Below are 18767 nucleotides of genomic sequence, written 5' to 3' on the forward strand. Positions count from 1 at the left end.
TCCAACTGAAGGCCAAGTATCACATCACTTACTACCATCAATGAGGTCTCTATTGCCTTCATATTGGTAAAAAATCTGACCACAAAAAGAGGTTTTTAGGACCTCTTCTGGTACTAAATGCCAGCCTATGTTCCCTAGAAAACAGAGCCTGAATCAAAGGTTGTATGCTAATGCTTTCTTGAGCGTTGCAATCCCAAGGAAGGAAAAGAAAAGTGAAACAGAGAAAGAAGGAAAGAAATACAAGCGGATACATTACTTAGCTGACCAGAGCTCCACAAGAATCAAAGCCAGTAGATCAGTCACTTGAAATCTCTTTAGAGGGCATATGGAAACCACTCTGTCTTGAAATAGTCCCTAGTAAGGAAGAAGGGTGAGGAATTTTTCTGTCAGCAATTTTTTTTTTAAAGATTTTATTGGGGAATTGGGGGAGGGAACAGTGTTGGGGAATCTGGGAAGGGGAATAGACAAGTTGCTGTCCTTTTGTTCTTCAGTCTAGTTGTGGAGGACGTTGCTTCACTGGCCCATGTTGGTATTGTGATTACTGCGCTCTTCCCAGGTGAGGCAGATCAGTCGCCGGCCGTTGGACAGCCGCTCACCGTAGCTCACGGCAGCTCACACTGGCTGCCAGCCACTCACGGTAGCTTATGGCAGTCCATTGCAGCCCCACTGCAGTCTACACTGTCGCCGGCAACTCACGGCAGCCCAGCTCCAGGTCAAGCTATCGTTCACCATCTTAGCTGTAGAGGACACAGTGTCACTGGCCCGTATGTGGGATCCAAACCGGCGGCCCTGCTGCTCAGAGCTCACGCTCCCAAGCCAACTCTTAACCAACGAGACACTCGGCCGGCCCTATGGCTTTTTAAACTATCTATGTGTTCATGACTTCTAGATTATGCTTCTAAGCTTCACTGCTACTCTATACCCCAGGTTTGTATCTCCAACCATCTATTCACCTTGCAATCATCTTAAAACTACGGCCAAAGTGGAAGCTTTGCTTTTCCCTTCTAAATCTGTACCTCCACTACTTTTCCCGTTTCAGTAAATGCCATCACTGTTCACCCAGTTGCTCCAGCCAAAAACATAGGACATGCACCCTTCATTATTCTCTGTTGCTCACACTAGTGTCCAATCTCTCAGCTGATCATTTAAGTTCTAGTCTCAAAACTTATCTCAACTTCAGAATCTTGGATTTGGTAATGGTTTCTTTTTTTTTTTTTTATTAAAGATTTTTATTGGGGAATTGGGGGGATGGGAACAGTGCTGCGGAATTGGGGAAAGGGGAACAGACAAGTTGCTGTCGTTTTGTTCTTCAATCTAGTTGTGGAGGACGTTGCTTCACTGGCCCAAGTTGGCACCATCATTGCGCTCTTCTCTGGCGAGGCAGATCAGTCGCCGGCTTCTGGACGGCCGCTCACTGCGGCTGCTGGCCGCTCACGCTGGCTGCTGGCCACACACGGTAGCCCATGGCAATCCACTGCCACAGGGACTGCAGCCCACGCCGTCGCCGGCGACTCATGGCAGCCCAGCTCCAGGTTGAGCTGTTGTTCAGCATCTTAGCTGTAGAGGGCAGTGTCACTGGCCCTCATATGTGGGATCCGAACCGGGGTCCTCTGGCATCCCAAGCGAGTTCTTAACCATCGCGCCACTCGGTCGGCCCTGGTAATGGTTTCTTAAGTATTACACCAAAAACACAGGCAACAAAAAAACAAATAGGTAAATTAGACCTTACTAAAATTAAAAACTTTTGTGCATCAAGAGACACTATCAAAAGAGTGAAAAGCCAACCCACAGAATGGGCAAAAATATTTGCAAATCATATATGTTTAAGGGATTAATATCCAGAATATGTAAAAACTCCTACAATTCAACAACAAAAAAACAACCCAATTAAAAAATGGGCAAATGATTTGAATAAACATTTCTCCAAAGAAGATGTATAAATGACCAATAAGCACATGAAAAGATGCCCATCATTAATCATCGGGGAAATGCAACTCACAACTACAATGAGATACCACCTCATACCCACTAGGATGACTATTATTAAAAAAAAAAAAAAAGGAAATAAGTGTTGGCAAGGGTGTGGAGTAACTGCAACTCTTTTTCATTGCTAGTGGGAATGTAAAGTGATGCACCCACTGTGGAAAACAGTTTGGAGGTTAAACAGAATTACCATGTAATCCAGCAATTCCACTACTAGGTTCAGACACAGAGGAATTGAAAGCTAGGACTCAAACTGATACTTGAATACTGATATTCATAGCAGCATTATTCACAGTAGCCAAAAGGTAGAAACAACCCAGATGTCCATTAATAGATGAATGGATAAACAAAATATGGTATATACATATAATGGAGTATTAGTTGGCCATAAAAACAAATAAAGTTCTGACACAGATAAAGTTCTCACACACACATATGAATGAACCTTGAAAACATTATTATGCTAATTGAAATAAGCCAGACATGAAAGGACAAATATTGCATGATTCCACTTATATGAGTTACCTAGAACAGGCAAATTCACAAAGACAGAGAGTAGAATAAAGGTTACCAGGAGCTGGAAGGAGGGGGAATTGGGAAGTTATTGCTTAATAACTGAATTTCAGAGTATAGGGTTTGTTTGGTACAGGGATTGGTAAACTTTTGTGACAGAATTGCCGCCAGGGGTCATGAAACTGCAGCTCGTGAGCCGCAGGCTCTGAAGTAAAATTGAAAATGAAAATAAAACTATCATAGTTTCATTTATAAAATTTTTAAAGGATATTATTCACATAATGGTGATTATGTAAAAATGTATTTATGGCTCTCGAATAATTTTTAAATTGTTGTGAGGGACAGGATTGGCTCTTCCAGGGGTCGGCAAACTTTTGAGACCGAACATACCCAAAGCGCCACATGTGGCTCGCGAGCCGCAGTTTGCTGACCCCTGGTTTGGTATGATGAAAATATTCTGTATATAGATAATAGATGGGTGGATATAGACAGTAGAAATAACATATCACAGTGTGAATGTATTTAATACCACTGAATTGTACACTTAAAAATGGTACAAGTGACAAATTATATATATTTTACCACAATAAAAGAAATGAAAACAAAACAAAATTTATCTCAAATCTGACCACTTTTCATCATCTGTTGTTTTTTTTTTTCATCTTTCTCTCCCTAATCCCAGTTGTATTCACTTCTGGTCATCTAACTGGTCTCCTCCTTTCCATTTCCATCTCATTATTTTCCATACAACAGCCAGAGTGATTTTTATAAAATATGAATTAGATCCCAACATTCTCCCTCAAAATCCTCCAATGACTTCCCATCGCCCTAAGAACAAAATCCAAACTCCTTAATGGCCCACAAAGCCCTAGAGGATTTGGCTGCCGGCTGCCTCCCTAACCTATATCCTACCACTCTCCCTTTCACTCCTCAGGGCCATCCACAATAGTCTTATTGTGACTCAATATATATATACATATATACCCAGCTCTTAATAATTATATATACCCAGTTCTTCTAGCCTCGGGCCCTTTGCACTTCCTGTTCCGTCCGTCTAAATACTCTCTCCAGATCTTTACCTGGTTGACATTTTCACTTCATTTAGGCGCCTGATCATAAATCACCTCCTCAGGGTAGTCTTCTGAGACCACTCTATCTAAAAATAGAACCTCTCCCATCTTTTTCTGTCCCTTTTCCCTGCTTCATTTTTAAAATCTGAGCATCACCTGAATTTTTATCTTAGCATCACCTGAAATTATATTATACATTTACTTGTATTATCTATCACCTGTCTCCCCCATCCCAAGAATGGAAGCTACAGAAAAATAGAAACCTGGTCATATTTGTTGAGTTACTTCCAGGGACTAGCACTGTGCCTGATAATTACTAGATGTTCAATGCATATTTATCGTATAAATAACATAGAAATTAAATTCAATTACATGTCAAATATATCTCAGTAAAGCTGGAAAATTAATTTTTTAAAAAAGATTCAGTTTTTTTAAAGTTTTGTTTTTGAGTTTGTAGACCAAGAATTCATACCTGCAATAGAAGCCAGTTATAATTTTTATCAACTCCCCCTCTTCCACCCTGGACTTACACCATCCTCCTTAACATGAAGATTTTCTGAAGATTGTGAATCGGAGGCAAGCAGTGACACTCTGGGAGAGCTGACCCAGTTGAAACTGTGTCCTCTCTCTGGACTTTCATGATACCCTGAGCATGGCACAATTTATTCACCCATTATTCTGTCAATAGTTATTTACTTTTTTCCCCTTTTCTTTTGCTACTATGAACAATACTGCCTGAAATATTCTCTTCTACTGCTCTGCTCCCTCAGGGGCCCATCCAATTGCTATTACCAAAGACACATGGAGGAAGACTAGATAAGGGAAGAAGGGACATATTTTGACAGGGCAAACATTCAGCAAACATAAGTGTGTGTTCAGATCAGTTCAGGAAATATCAGTCACTGTCCTCACTTTAGTCTTCCAGTAGCTGATGACACTGTTGACTAATGTCTCCTGCTCTTCTCTTGGCCTCCGTGAAACCCATTCTCTCTTCTCTGCACTCTCTTGCTTTTGGCTCCTTTGCAGGCATCGCCTCCTGACAAGACCTCTAATTGTTGGATAGACTTCCTCTTGACTCGGGAAGGGGCACTGCTGTCCTCCCTCAATGGGCTTCCAAGGTAATATCGTCCAGTCTAGGGCATTAAACACCACATATATACTGATAATTTCCCCCAAACTCTGTCTTTAGCTTAGACCTCTCCTCTAAGAGATAGAGAGACTAGAGCCCATTGCCTACATAATGTCTCTCCTTGGGTGTCCCATAGGCATCTAGAACTTAATATGTCAAAAACAAAACTCTTGGTTTTGACTAACCCACCCTCTCCCGAACATCTATACCTGTGGCATGTCTTTTCATTCATAGTGCTTGCTGTTGGTCTTTGTCACTAGGCAGTTGGCTTCACCAAGGCAGAGATCACATCTATTTCACACACCAATGTACCCGCAGTGCCTAAGCTAGAGTTTGACACAAAGTAAATACCCAATATAGACTTGTTGAAAGAATGGATTAATTAGCGAATGAATTCGCTGTTACCACCCAGAGCCTGAAGAAGGTAGGGGGAGCTTGTGAGAGGATAAAGAGAATGACCCAGATATGGTCCTTCCGTTCCATAATGCCATAGTTTGATGGATGAAAAACAAGTAACTAGGCAATTGTAAAACTGGTAATACAGTGAAGGTCAGAACTGGAGGCAGTAGGAACATAGAGAGGCCCATACCCCAGTGTGGGTTATGTATGTGAGTAGAAGGGAGGCTGTGTTTACATGATCCAGGGCACCAGCATCTCCCTAGAAGAAAGTTTCTTCTAATAATGAACGTTTATCTAGTGTACTAAGTTCCATGTACTCTTTCTTATTTACTTTGTTTGTTTTCAATGTGCTCAAAGTCATAGAGCTTCTAAGTGATAGAGCTGGGATTCAAAGCCAGGCACTCTGACTCCCAAGCCTACTTCCTTTTTAAAAAAAGTAATTTGAGGTAAAATTCACATAACATAAAGTTAACCATTTTAAAGTGAACAATTCAGTGGCAGTTAATACATTCACAAAGTTGTGCAATCACCACCTTTATCTAGTTCCAAAACATTTCCATCACTTCAAAGTAGAACCCTTTACCCATTAAGCAGTTTACCCGCATTACTCTCCAAGTACTATTTTTGATCCTCACAAAACCCAATTGTACAATTGAGGAAAATGAGGCTCTGAGAAGTTCAGTAATAAAGTTCTAGATCACATAGCTAGTAAATGTGGAGAGGCGATTTTCAACCTTAATTTTCTGACTCCAGAGCCTAACCCTTTGATTAATACACATCTTTGGGCAAATCCACAAGAAGGGGGCTGGATTTGGGTTTTAAAGAAAGTAAATTTTGTCGGGTAGGGATCTAGAAGCTGTTAAGTGCGCACTCAACTGTAAAAAATGCACGTTGAAGTAAAACTGCAGCTAGTATTGCACAGGCGGTTGACAGGGACTTGGGAAGGTCAGCCCTGCAGGAAGCTTTGCCGAAGCCTCAAGAACAATAAATTCGTTAACTCCTCCGGCCACCCCTATAAGCACCAAGCCGGGAGCTGAAGAAAGGCAGAGTTAGCCAGGAGGGTGTGGCTTGCCTTTAGGAGGCTTGCCAAGCCCAGTCAGGAAACCCCAGGCTGTTTTCTAGAGAAGCTCAGGGTGCAACTGGAGAACACAGAGTATGAAGCAGACCTCAGTCCAATTGCATCCCACTCTAAGGGGTCCTCCAGGGCAAGAGGATTTTCAGGGGTGGAGGGCCTCGCCTTAGTATTCGTCTTCTCTCCCTCTCGTCACTCTGGCATTCCTCTTCCTCAACATAGGGGTGCTCTCTCTGGGACTTCCTCCTTTCTCTCTGGAGGTCAACGACCCTAGAATTCCGCCTTCTTTACGGTTCTCAAACAGAGAGCATCCTCTAAGCTGCCTCTCACGGTTTCCCCTTATCCCTCGAGTGATAGAGCTGTGCGGGTCCCTCCTGCGCGGATGGTGGGGGGATTCTCTCACGAGCCCCCACGTTCTTAAAAGCTTCGGGTGGTGTCGGAATTCTAGTTCAACAACGCGCTGCATTCCGCCCAACCGCTCCCCATCCGCTCCCAGAGGGCAGCTCCATGGAAACCAAAACATCACAACTCAGCGGAGGTATCGCGAGAGACGCGGGTGCGACCGCGACTCCCCCCCACCCCCTGGGAGAGGAGGAGCGAGGGCGGGAACAAAGAGCGAAATGGGAGGAGCCTAGGCGCTTCCGAGGTCGGGGCGGGAGACCGTCCCTCCCAGCAGCGCCCCCGCGTGACTGCGCTTTACATAATCGAGGCCGCGCGCGTCATAAGTGGCGTACTCCAGTCCAGATCGAATCAGACTGGTCAGAAGCTCCATGTTCCGCCCCTTTATGTTTGATGGACGTCAGAATGAACCAGTGAATGGGCGTTAAGCGCCGCCGCGCCCGCCCTGGTCCGGCCGCACCCGCCGACCCGCCTGCCCGCTGCATCCCGCAGCCTGTAGCCTGCTGCTGCCTCTGCCGTCGCCGTCGCCGCCAGGTTGTGCTTCAGACTGTCAGATAAAGCGGCGGACCGGGCCGGCGGGGCAGTGAGCACGGCCCGGGCCGGACATGGCGGCGCTCTACGCCTGCACCAAGTGCCACCAGCGCTTCCCCTTCGAGGCGCTGTCTCAGGGGCAGCAGCTGTGCAAGGTGCGCGGGCTGGGGCGGCGGCCGGGAACTGGGACGCTGGAGGCGCGACCCGGAGCCCCTTGTTCTGCTGGGATGCCCCGCGGTGCCCCTCGGGTAGGGCGTGGCAGGCCCGCCTAGCTGAGGAGCCGCACCCACCCCGCTGGAGGCTGGCGCGGCACGTTGGGGAGTCCCGGACCCTGTCCAGGCCTGGGCGGCCGGCTTGTCCGGGTGCTTAGCAACCGCGTGGGATTGTTCTCGGACCCTGTGAAGTCGGGGGAGGGGACATCGGGTCCCCTGCTGGCTCCGACCAGCCGCGCGGGAGGTCCTTGGACTGGCTTCCCCGCCGCCGGGGTCTGTCTGGTTGCAAACTGAGGGACCCCCCTGCCCCGCCTGGGATTGAACTCTAGAGTTGGGTGCTACCTGGAAGGGGCGCCTCGAACTCGGGAGCCTCTTGACACTTTTCAGCCAGTCTTAGAGTCGGAGGTGGAGAGGCTTTTCAGAAAAGCCCGCAATCAAGAGCACGAAGCAAAAGAATGTTTTTCCAGCATCCAGTTGGTGCCCTTAGGTCCTCGTCCTAACCAGCTGTTGATCAGTTTTTACCCCTGATGGGCCAAGTTCTCTTTTTCGTTTCAGTTGCTTCATCCTGCTTTGCCAATTTAAGTGAATACAAGAGCTGTGTGCGGCGACAGTTAAAAGTCAGCAAGCTTTAATATGAGATTTTAATCCAGCACTTCCTTTCACAAGTGAACCTGTTCAAAAATCACAGAGTGGCAGTGGCAGAACTGGACTAGAATACAGGATTTCTGACTCCCAGTCTGAGGCTTGTTCATACATACCTTTGTTTTACAATTTATGACTAAAAGGTAGTCCCACGTAAATTCTGACTTAACTCCCACATCAATTCAGGGCAGTGATGCCATTATTACAGAGTGAAAAAAAAGTTTAAGTGACTCACTTAAGCACAGTGGCTATGCTGGGAATAGTACCCAGGTCTATTCGGTACTGAAGGCTATTAACATTTCTTACTGCCTTTAAAAATTATATCCTTATTTCATTTCAGGAATGTCGAATTGCACACCCTGTTGTGAAGTGCACCTACTGTAGGACTGAGTACCAGCAAGAGAGGTACAGTTTTCGTTGACCATGAAAGATGTTAATAGGATTTTTTCTGTTAAAAATCTGTAATGGATTGAATTTCAGTGTACAGAGCTGTAATCATTTGCATTGTTAAACACATCTGTAGTCAACTGCATTATACACAGATTCTGCAGTTTTTTATTGTAACCTATTGACAGATGTAAAATATACATTGTTCCCTAGTTATGCATTGATGGCGTAAATTTTTATTTTTATTTATTTATTTTTTTTGAAAAACAAAAGCCAAGTTTATTTGTTCATTTCTTGCATTTGAAGTACTTGATGACATCCTTGGCCTGAGACTCTTTGTGATGGCTTAAATTTTTAAAGTTAGCTTTTTTTCAGATTCTTGGTCATTTTATATTGTGGTTGTGATCTTTATGATACAAATAAATTTATGATAACCAAAATAGTAAAACATGAACCTCATGTTTCAGTATGTTTCTATACAGAGCTTGAAGAATGTATAAGTCAAAAGAACATACGTACTTTTGGAAATGTGACAATCCTGATAAAAGGTTTGTTAGGCCTAGTCAAATTTGAAACTCACTTGCCTTTATCCTTGCCTAGTGTGAATCTCATTTTAAAAAGTGTGAAAAACACTTAGGTGTGAATGAACACACATCTTTGGGGGACTTTTTCTATAGCATCAAAGTGGCTTATTGGTATAGCAATTTCAACTTTTAAGGTGATAGATAGTGCCTTAAGCAGGGTGGGGCCTATTTGCTAGTTCACCCATGGAAACATACAGCATATACTATAGAAGCTTTATGTTTCAGCTTTTACATTTAAGTTTAGGATCTGCCTTGAATTAATTTTTGAGGGGTGAGATATGAAATTTGACCCTTAATTCATACCATACTTAAAAATTAATTCTAGTTGGATCATGGAAATAGTTTTCCTTTGCATGTTTTCTAAGATATCAGGATTATTTGTGTATATTCAATAATCTAAATATAAGCTAAAATGTTCAGCATCACAGGGCCGGCTGAGTGGCTCAGTTGGTTGAGTTGGCTTAACAGCATGAGCTCTGAGCAACAGGGCCACCAGTTTGATTCCCATATGGGCCAGTGACGCTTGTGCCTGAGCTGAGCTGTTGCTGAGCTGCCAACAGGTTGCAGGATGGCTCAGCTGGTGTAACAAGATTGCCTGTTCGATGGTGGGCTATGCCCACCCGCCTCTAAGACTGAACTCGGCACCTTGAGCTGAGCTGCCGCCTGGATGGCTCAGTGGATAGAGTGTGCGCTCTTAACAGCAAGGCTGCTGGTTTGACTCCCGCATGGGATGGTGGCTCTGCCCACCCGCAACTAAGATTGAACACAGCACCTTGAGCTTAGAGGCCATGAGCTGCCGGGGAAGCCAGATGGCGACTGGCGCCCTCCACAACGAAGATTGAAGAACAACAACTTGGCTGGTCCCTTTCCCCAATTCCCCAATAAAATCTTAAAAAAAAAAAAAAAAAGTTTATCATCACAGAATTGCTGATGCTAATCCTTTTTCTAGAGGTTTCTCAATGTACTTCACTTCTTGTACTGCCTTTTTAAAAATGTCGGAATGTTGGCCTGGAAAATATTTTGTTTGAATATGTCATTTTAACTTAAATGTTTTCTACTTTGAGGTTTTTCTTTTGTCAGTTTTAGCTTTATGGTCACTTTCATAGGAATTGTGTGGTAAAATAATCACAAAATAGTGAATAGGCTGGATTTTTGTGTGATTTTTATTCCAGCTGCAGAATATTGTTTAAACTATTCTTGCACATCAAGCATTTGTTTTTTTGTTTTTGTTTTTTTTTTAAAGATTTTTATTGGGGAGTTGGGGGGATGGGAACAGTGCTGGGGAATTGGGGGAAGGGGAACAGACAAGTTGCTGTCGTTTTGTTCTTCAGTCTGGTTGTGGAGGACGTTGCTTCACTGGCCCAAGTTAGCACCATCATTGTGCTCTTTCTGGGCAAGGCAGATCAGTCGCCAGCTTCTGGACGGCCGCTCACTGCGGCTGCTGGCCGCTCACGCTGGCTGCTGGGTACACACGGTAGCCAATGGCACCCCACTGTAGCAGGGGCTGCAGCCTACGCCGTCACCGGTGACTCATGGCAGCCCAGCTCCAGGTTGAGCTGTTGTTCAGCATCTTAGCTGCGGAGGGCAGTATCACTGGCCCTCATATGTGGGATCTGAACCGGGGCCCTCTGGCGTCCCAAGCTAGTTCTTAACCATCGCGCCACTCGGCCGGCCCTCAAGCATTTGTTTGTACCTCCCTTTGTGAAGGGTTAGACTTTATTTGAAGATGATGTTTTTCCCCTATGGAGTTTATCAGCTCAGGCATTTAGGTAATATTATGACCTCTGGATCTTCACAGGACAAAAGACATTTTTATTTCTGTTAGTGCTTGGCTCTTAGAGAAATTAGAAACATTGAGGAAACATTGGTCATAGCATCTATTTCCCCACCTCTGGGGATTTCATATACTTTTACCTACAGAGGAGAGCATAAGTAGAGAAAGGTCAACCTGGATAGAACCTCTGAGTTTGTTTATATTGAAACACATATACTTAATCTTTGCCTCAAATTTTTCAGCTATTCATCTAAATTGAGAATTAATTTCTTTTCTGCTAGTCCATTTCAGTCTAACATAATATTCTTTTGAGGGTCCTCTCTATATCTAATAATTTTACTTAGTGATACTTGGAGATGTCATAATCAGAAATAACTCACTATTTTAAATGAAAGTCTCATTTTAATCTGAGCTAATAAAACTAATAACCACAAAATAATTAAAAGAGCTATTGGCTAGATACTCAACCTTAAGTTAACCAAGTGCCCAGACCATATTTCTCCTTGGCACTTAGCAATGCGCAAATTCCTCGGACCTAAGCAGGAATCAGTATTCAGGTGTTCTAAGTAAAACAACTTTTTTCTTACAAAAGCCTTGTGTTTTTTTTTTTCTTCCTTAACAGTAAAACCAATACAATATGCAAGAAATGTGCTCAGAATGTACAGTTGTATGGAACGGTAAGTAGGATTTCTGTGTACCTAACGGTGGGTGCTCAGGCCTCTTGGAACCTTACATTCTGTGGTCTGTTAATGTAATTACCTTGTTTTTATTAGAAGAATTAGTTATACATAAATACCTTATCATAAAAATTTAGTGTTTGAGTTTTCAAACTTAGCTAGGAACTTATAGTCACTGTGTCAGGATTGTGATTATAGTTTTCCTGAGAGGCTTCAGTAACCAGTGTGGAAAGGGGAGGGGAAAGATGGATCCTATGACTTAACCTCTTTGTTTGATAACAGTTGACTATTCATTTTGATGAATGATTTTTTTTCTCTCAGTGTTAGTGCCGGCTATGTCCTTGCAGGCACTTCTCCCAACATGTTCATACACTGATAATGGCAAAGAGGCCTTTTCAGAAATTTGGAAGAACTTGCTAGCTTCTCCAAAGAGCTGATTCTATTGAATTTCTCACAGAAGTCATAGCATATACACTAATGGGTTTTTGTTATTTGTTCGTTTATTGATTTTAAAATTAGTAGTCTTCCACACAAAAACATGTTACATAGTTAGGAATTGGGCTTCACTTGATCAATGTGAAAGGAAATTTATGAAGTTGGGAATACATTTTTACCATGTCTAATGGACTGTAATAAGAATCATTGCTTTCAGAAGGCACTGGTATTTTATAATGTACTCACTTGACCCCCCCCCCTTTTTTTTTTTAAGCCCAAACCTTGTCAGTATTGCAATATAATTGCAGCATTTATTGGCAACAAATGCCAGCGCTGCACAAATTCAGAGAAGAAGTATGGACCACCATATTCTTGTGAACAGTGCAAGCAGCAGTGTGCGTTTGACAGGAAAGATGACAGAAAGAAGGTAAATCTCTGTGTGTTTTCATTTATTTATTTGTTTATTTTTCTTTCAGAAACTAAGGTGGGCCAATTGTGTTAAAAAGACATATAACAGAGAAAGATTTCTAATTTTTCTAGTTCTGTTATTGACCTTGAAAATGATATTCAGCCTTTGTTTTCTTCATTTATCAAATGTGGACCAATATATCTAACACCTCATGAGTTAGTATTTCGTGAGAATCTGAATTATAGTGATCAATATCCCCCATAAATGAAGTGGTGATTGGCAGAATTGTGTGGAACTATGTAAAAGAGAGATTGTGACTTAAGCAAGATAGAATCATATTACCAGTTTTACTGTCTGGCTCTTTAAATGTTTCTGTCTGTTTGAAGTGAAAGATCACATGAAGATGACATAAAGGGAAGCCCTGTGTAAATTGATGGTACCTTGGTAGGATCAAAATAGTTTAGATGTGTTCTGTTTAAAGCCCTCCAGTGGGTTCCAGTTGCACTTAGAATAAAACCCAAACTCCTTCCATGGCCTGCATGGCCCATATCTGACTCAGTCTCATCTGCCATCACACTCCCCACCTCTTACCTTGTTCCTGCCGCACTGGCCACCTTTCAGTCCTGCAGGATTGGCAGTCTCATTCCCACCTTTGTGCTGGCTGTTCCTTTTGCCTGATACACCCTTTTCCAGAGTGTCTTAGCTGGTTTCTCATGTCATATCTCAGCTCAGATGCCACCTCCTCACAGAGACCTTTTACTAACTCCCTCAGTCACTCTTTCTCATATTACTGTTTTATTATCTTCATAGCATGTAACATTATGAGAAATTGTCTTGTTTATTTGCTTACAAGTTTGTCAACCTCCACTAGAATGTGAGCTCTTTGTCCGTTTGTTCTCTGTTATATTTCCAGCAGCCCGGCACACAGTAGGTTTGTGTTCTCTGTCTCTGTCTCTCTCTCTCTGTCTCTGTCTCTCTCTCTCTCTCTCTATATATATATATACATATATATATATATATATATATAATTAATAAGAGTCATACTTCATTGAAAATTATCTCCTCTCTTATCTTACATGGCCAAAATATTAATCTGAAATATATCTTCCAGTTTATTATTATTTTATTGAGAAAAATTATGGTTCTCATTTTCTACTTTTTTTAAAGTGACTGAACTCATTGTTTTACATATATATGTATATACACACACACACACACACATATTTTTTTTTTTGAGCTGTAATTGACATATAACTTTATATTAGTTTCAGGTATATTATGTAATGATTTGATACTTGTATATACTGCAAAATGATCATAGTAAGTCTATGTAACATTCATCACCATACATAGTTACAGAGTTTTTCTTCTTGTGATGAAAACTTCTAGGATCTACTCTCTCAGCAATTTTCAAATATGTAGTATAGTAGTATTAACTATAGTTAACATGCTGTATATTATATACCCATGACTTATTTATTTTGTAACTGAAAGTTTTTTTACTTTACCCATTTTGCCTACCTCCCATCTTCTATGTTTGGCAACCAACAATCAGTTCTCTTTTTTTTTTTTATTTAAATCAGTTCTCTTTAATAAATCTTTTTTGAATGAAAGAATTCAGTACAGAAACTTTTTTTCAGTGTCCAGAGGTGCTTTTCCGAGATGCTTAGGCTCTCAAGAGCTGACTCTTGCTAACCAAATTCATTAATTTACAATGGGAGGATATAACTTTCCAGTGACCAGAATACTCCTGCCTGCCAACCAGAGTACCTCTTCCCTGAATCAAGATACTGTAGAAGCTGAATTAGTAATCAGGAAGTAGCATATAATAATACTGGGTTGTCGGAAAAGTCATGACGCATTTTTGCAATGAAAAACATAGAAAAAAATACATCATGACTTTTCCGAAACCCAATAGTTGGAGCACAAGCTTTGCAGTCCCCCAGACCTGTGCTAGCTGAATGGTCCTGCGCAAGTTACTCCCATAATGCATCAATTTCATCATCTTTCCAGTGGAAATAACAGTAGCTAGTTCACAAGGACATCGGGAGATTTAATTGAAATAGGTATATAAAACACTTAATTTTGAGCCTAGTACATAATATAACTCAATTAATGATACCTATTTATTAATTGGATTACGCTAGAATTTATTAAGTTTCTGCTTTCTTAGTTACAGTCCTACTTTAAGAGTTTGGATATTTTTAGGCATCCTCAGTCACATGTTCATAAACTTCCGGAGAGCTCAGCTTAGGAATTGAAGGTGGGTGATCTGGACTCAGAATGCCTGGGTTGAAATCTTGGGTCTGTCACTTATTTGCTCTGTGACTTGGGGCAAGTTAACCTATCATTGCCTTAGTTCCCTTATCTGTAAAGACTTAAGGCTGATCAGACCTCATTGTTATGAAGATTGAGATGTTATGTGTAAAGCCCTTGGAAAGGAATCTGGTACATGATAGATTTCTTTATGGTACTTTAATTTTCAGAGCGTAATTTTATATTTTTAAAGTTTATTTTTAAAGGAGATATCTGAAATAAAGTGTCCTGTGGTTTGGCGTGCTATTTTTATGTTCAGTGCTGGCTGTCTTTCAGTGAAGTTGCCTTGTTCAAACCCTTCTTCAGCTCTTTTCTGAGCAAGGTCTTCCAGCGTGTTTTAAAATCAGGTCTTCAGTCCGTATCCGATAACCATGAAACGAACCAGACTGAAGTTTGGTTTCAAAATTCATTTATATGTTTATTAACAATTAAATGCTTATCGTGTATCAGACACTGTTCTAGGTATTAGAAATAGACCAATGAACTAAAACAGAAAAGATTTTACTCTCACAGAGCTTGTATTCATGTGCATGAGACAGAGATGGGTGAGAATAAACAAGGAGATAAACACAAATTTTAGATGTCAGTGCTATAAAGAAATAGAGTATATGGTAGAGAGTGACTGGGGAGGCCAGTTTACATTTGAGCTGAAACTAGAATGATGAGAAGATAGCGGCCATGGCATCTCTGGAGGACAAAGATTCCGTGGATAGGGACCGGCTATGAAAATACCCTGAGGCAAGAGTGTGCTTGGCACATGAGAAAAACAGAAGGTAGAGTGAACAAGGGAAAGAGAAAGGGATTAAGGTTATAGAGGCAGGTAGGGGTTACATTTAGGTCAACATAGGCCATGGTAAAAAGCTTGGATGTTATACATAATAGGATGAGAAACCATTTTGTTTTAAGGAGAGGCAAGATATAATCAGATTTACATTTAAGAAACTTTCTTTGGCAGGTAGGTAGAAATGATTTATAAGAGTCAAGAGCAGAATTAAGGAGCTTTTGGGTGGCTCTCAAAGTTGTGAGAGAGAAGAATAGCTTTCCTTGGATGAAAGCAGTGGAGTCGGAAAGCAGTGGATAAATTCAGACTGATGGACTTGCTCATGGGTTGGAGAGGTAGGGTGCAAAGAGGATTTTGCTAACAAGATAAAAATATTTTACATAAATGATGACATGGCCTACCCATGTTCAAGATGGGGCACAAGATCTAATTTCAGGACTAAGACATGAAAATAGAAGTTCCATAAAATATCAGCACATCCCTCCTCACCCTGAGTAATTCCAGCCAGCTCTGCTGCCCTGTCACCTGCACTAGGCTGCCTCACAAATGATTTTGCAGCCTGCATGCTGCACAGAGGCGCCCCAGCTTTAGGGGATTTTGGAAGCCCCGTCCTGCTTTCCTAGCCCTGTGCTCTGATCCTGGTACAGAGCTACTTCTACCCAAAGGGATCAACTTTTTCTAATTGAAAGTGCCATGGTAGGCTACTTTCAGGTACTGAGACCCTGGAAACTACTCACTCATTGGTCTTTTTTGGGGGACATTATGACTGAGAAGAGCTACCAGCATATCATTTTGTGAGCCATTTATAAGATATTAAAATTGAAGTATAAATTTTATATTTCATCTTCTGTTTTCTTCCTGCTGAATTTTTCTTAACAAGCACCATGGAGATATTTGTGTCTTGAAATTCTTGTGGGAACTTTACTGTGGTCTGTGTTTGTTAAATTGAAGAAAAACCAAGCAAAAAGATGCATACAATTAGCAGCTTATATTTACGAAGCAGCTTTTCTGTGTCTGGCACCGTGCTTTACCTACAGTATGTCACTAAATCCTTGCAACAGCCCTCTGAAATAGGTGCTATTATCCTGCATTTTACAGACAAAGAAATTGAGCCTGAGAGAGCCCCAGTGACTTGCCTAAGTTCACACAGCTTGCAAGTGGCAGAGCTGGACTTAGCCCAGAGATTCTAGTGCCTAGTACCCATGTTCTGTGGTACCCGTGTACTATATTCCCTCTTCTTTATCTTTGTCTCCTGTCTTTCAGGTAGATGGGAAATTGCTGTGCTGGCTGTGCACGCTTTCATACAAACGGGTCCTTCAGAAGACCAAAGAGCATAGGAAGCACCTGAGCAGCTCTTCCCGCACCAGCCACCAGGAGAAGGAGCAGTACAGTCGACTGAGTGGTGGCAGCCATTATAACAGGTAACCCCCAAATGAATAAGATAGGACGGGGTGCTGGTAGGTTAGACGTAATGCTCAATTAGCCATTGGAGATGCCAGGGGTGCCAAAAAACGTATACAAGTGGACACTTTGGTCACTGTAATCAGAAGTGTCTGGACGCTGATGGTAACTACTTTGAGCACCTCTTGTAATTGTAGAAGTCAAACGTGACTTGTATTCATCTTTTGTCATTGGTATATATTGAGTATTACAATTTTAATACAGCTTTCCTTTCATAAAATGTGTATACATTTTTTTGTCACCCTCTGTAGTATATGCATAGTGATTAGTTTTATAGCTGGCATATAGGAAGCATTTGATACATTCTGGTTACTCTGTTATTATTACCATTATGATTTTGTTTGTTCATTCAGCAAACATTATTAAGTGTTCTCATGGGCCACGGACTCTGCTAGGAATGTAGACATAAATAAAAGAATCATGCTGCTCACCAAGAGTATGCAGTCTGGTAGGGAAGGCAGACCTGTAATCAAATCATTGCAGCCTAATTCGATAGAAACGTGGAAATGTTAATTCCATAGTGACAATGTCAAGATACAGGCATGAGAGGCAGTAGTAATAAACTGCCTTAGGAAGTCAGGAAAGGAAGTCTCGGAGAAACGCTGGTGTTGCAGCTCGATTTTAGGATGAATCGGAGTCAGAGAAGGAATGGGCAGAGGCATCCTAGGCTGGGAATAGCATTTATAAGGACATATAGAGGGCAGGAGACCACAGGGAACTCTTGGGACTTGCAAGTCCTTTTATGTTGATGGAGCTTATAGTTGGGAGCTAGGGAATGGAAGGAAAAGGTATCCTGCAGACCTGGCAAGGAGCATGAGCTTGATCCTGGGGTCAGTAAAAAAAAATTAACCCTGATTATTGTGGAGAATGCATTGGGAAGATACTTTAGAGGGAGAATTAGATAATTTGATGAACAGATAGATGGGCAGAAGCTGGGTGAGTAAAGGATAATTCTCATGTTTCTTAGTTGGGTGAATAGCTAGATCCTTAACTTAGAATATAGGAAGGGGAGAAGAGAAGTTCAGTTTTGAAAAGCTGCGTTTGAAGCACCAAGAATTGTTATTTAATGGGCATTTAGCCTACAACTCAGAGGAGAGTTTTGGACATGGGCCATTGGTAGCACGTAAGAGTCAGTGGGAATAAAGATTAATTTAAAATGTAGGCCGGCCGAGTGGCTCAGTTGGTTAAGAGCTCGCTCAAGAGTGCGCACTGTGAGCAACAGCGGTGTGATTCCTGGCCCGAGCTGAGCGGCCACTGAGCTGCCAACAGGTGGCAGGATGGCTCAGCTAAAAATAAATAAATAAATAAATAAATAAATAAATAAAAATAAATAAATAAAATGCAGATTCCTGTGGCCCCACTCCAGAGTTTAATTTAGTGGGATCTAGGATAGAGCCCAGGAACCTGAATTGTTTTATAAACATCCCAGATGATTTTGATGTAGATGTAAGTGATCTGGTGAACACTTTTTCCAACCACTATGACAGGTGTTAAAATGCTCTTAGATGATATAACTCAGGCTGGAGGCTGAGAACAGAATTTGAGAAGCACTCAAGTAGGATGGAGTGAATATTTGCAAACTTATATCTGATAAGATGCTAATATCAAAAAATATATAAAGAACTCAATAGCAAAAAAAAAAAAATCCAATTAAAAATGCATAAAGGGGGCCGGCCGAGTGGCGCGATGGTTAAGAACTGGCTTGGGACGCCAGAGGGCCCTGGTTCGGATCCCAGATATGAGGGCCAGTGACACTGAATCAACGTCCTCCACAACTAGACTGAAGAACAAAACAACAGCAACTTGTCTGTTCCCCTTCCCCCAATTCCCCAGCACTGTTCCCTTCCCCCCCAACACCCCAATAAAAATCTTTAAAAAAAAATGCATAAAGGGGGCCAGCCGAGTGGCATGTTGGTTAAGAGCTGGCTTGGGATGCCAGAGGGCCCCGGTTCGGATCCCACATATGAGGGCCAGTGACACTGCCCTCTACAGC

General features: G+C 42.0%; 1 protein-coding gene across 2 annotated transcripts in view; it reads left to right on the top strand.

Moving 5' to 3' along the window:
* Positions 1-7025: 7025 nt before the first annotated feature.
* Positions 7026-18767, top strand: part of FAM76A (family with sequence similarity 76 member A) — a 23702-nt gene continuing 11960 nt past the window's right edge. For both annotated transcript variants that reach the window (XM_019650270.1, XM_019650271.1), the window contains exons 1-5: positions 7026-7251; positions 8291-8355; positions 11318-11372; positions 12082-12234; positions 16577-16734. In XM_019650270.1, the coding sequence (XP_019505815.1) occupies positions 7171-7251; positions 8291-8355; positions 11318-11372; positions 12082-12234; positions 16577-16734 (512 nt within the window). In that variant the 5' untranslated portion in view covers positions 7026-7170. The remainder of the gene's footprint in view (positions 7252-8290; positions 8356-11317; positions 11373-12081; positions 12235-16576; positions 16735-18767) is intronic.

Source organism: Hipposideros armiger, unplaced genomic scaffold (genome assembly GCF_001890085.2).
Source record: "Hipposideros armiger isolate ML-2016 unplaced genomic scaffold, ASM189008v1 scaffold_138, whole genome shotgun sequence".
NCBI classification, from domain to species: domain Eukaryota; kingdom Metazoa; phylum Chordata; class Mammalia; order Chiroptera; family Hipposideridae; genus Hipposideros; species Hipposideros armiger.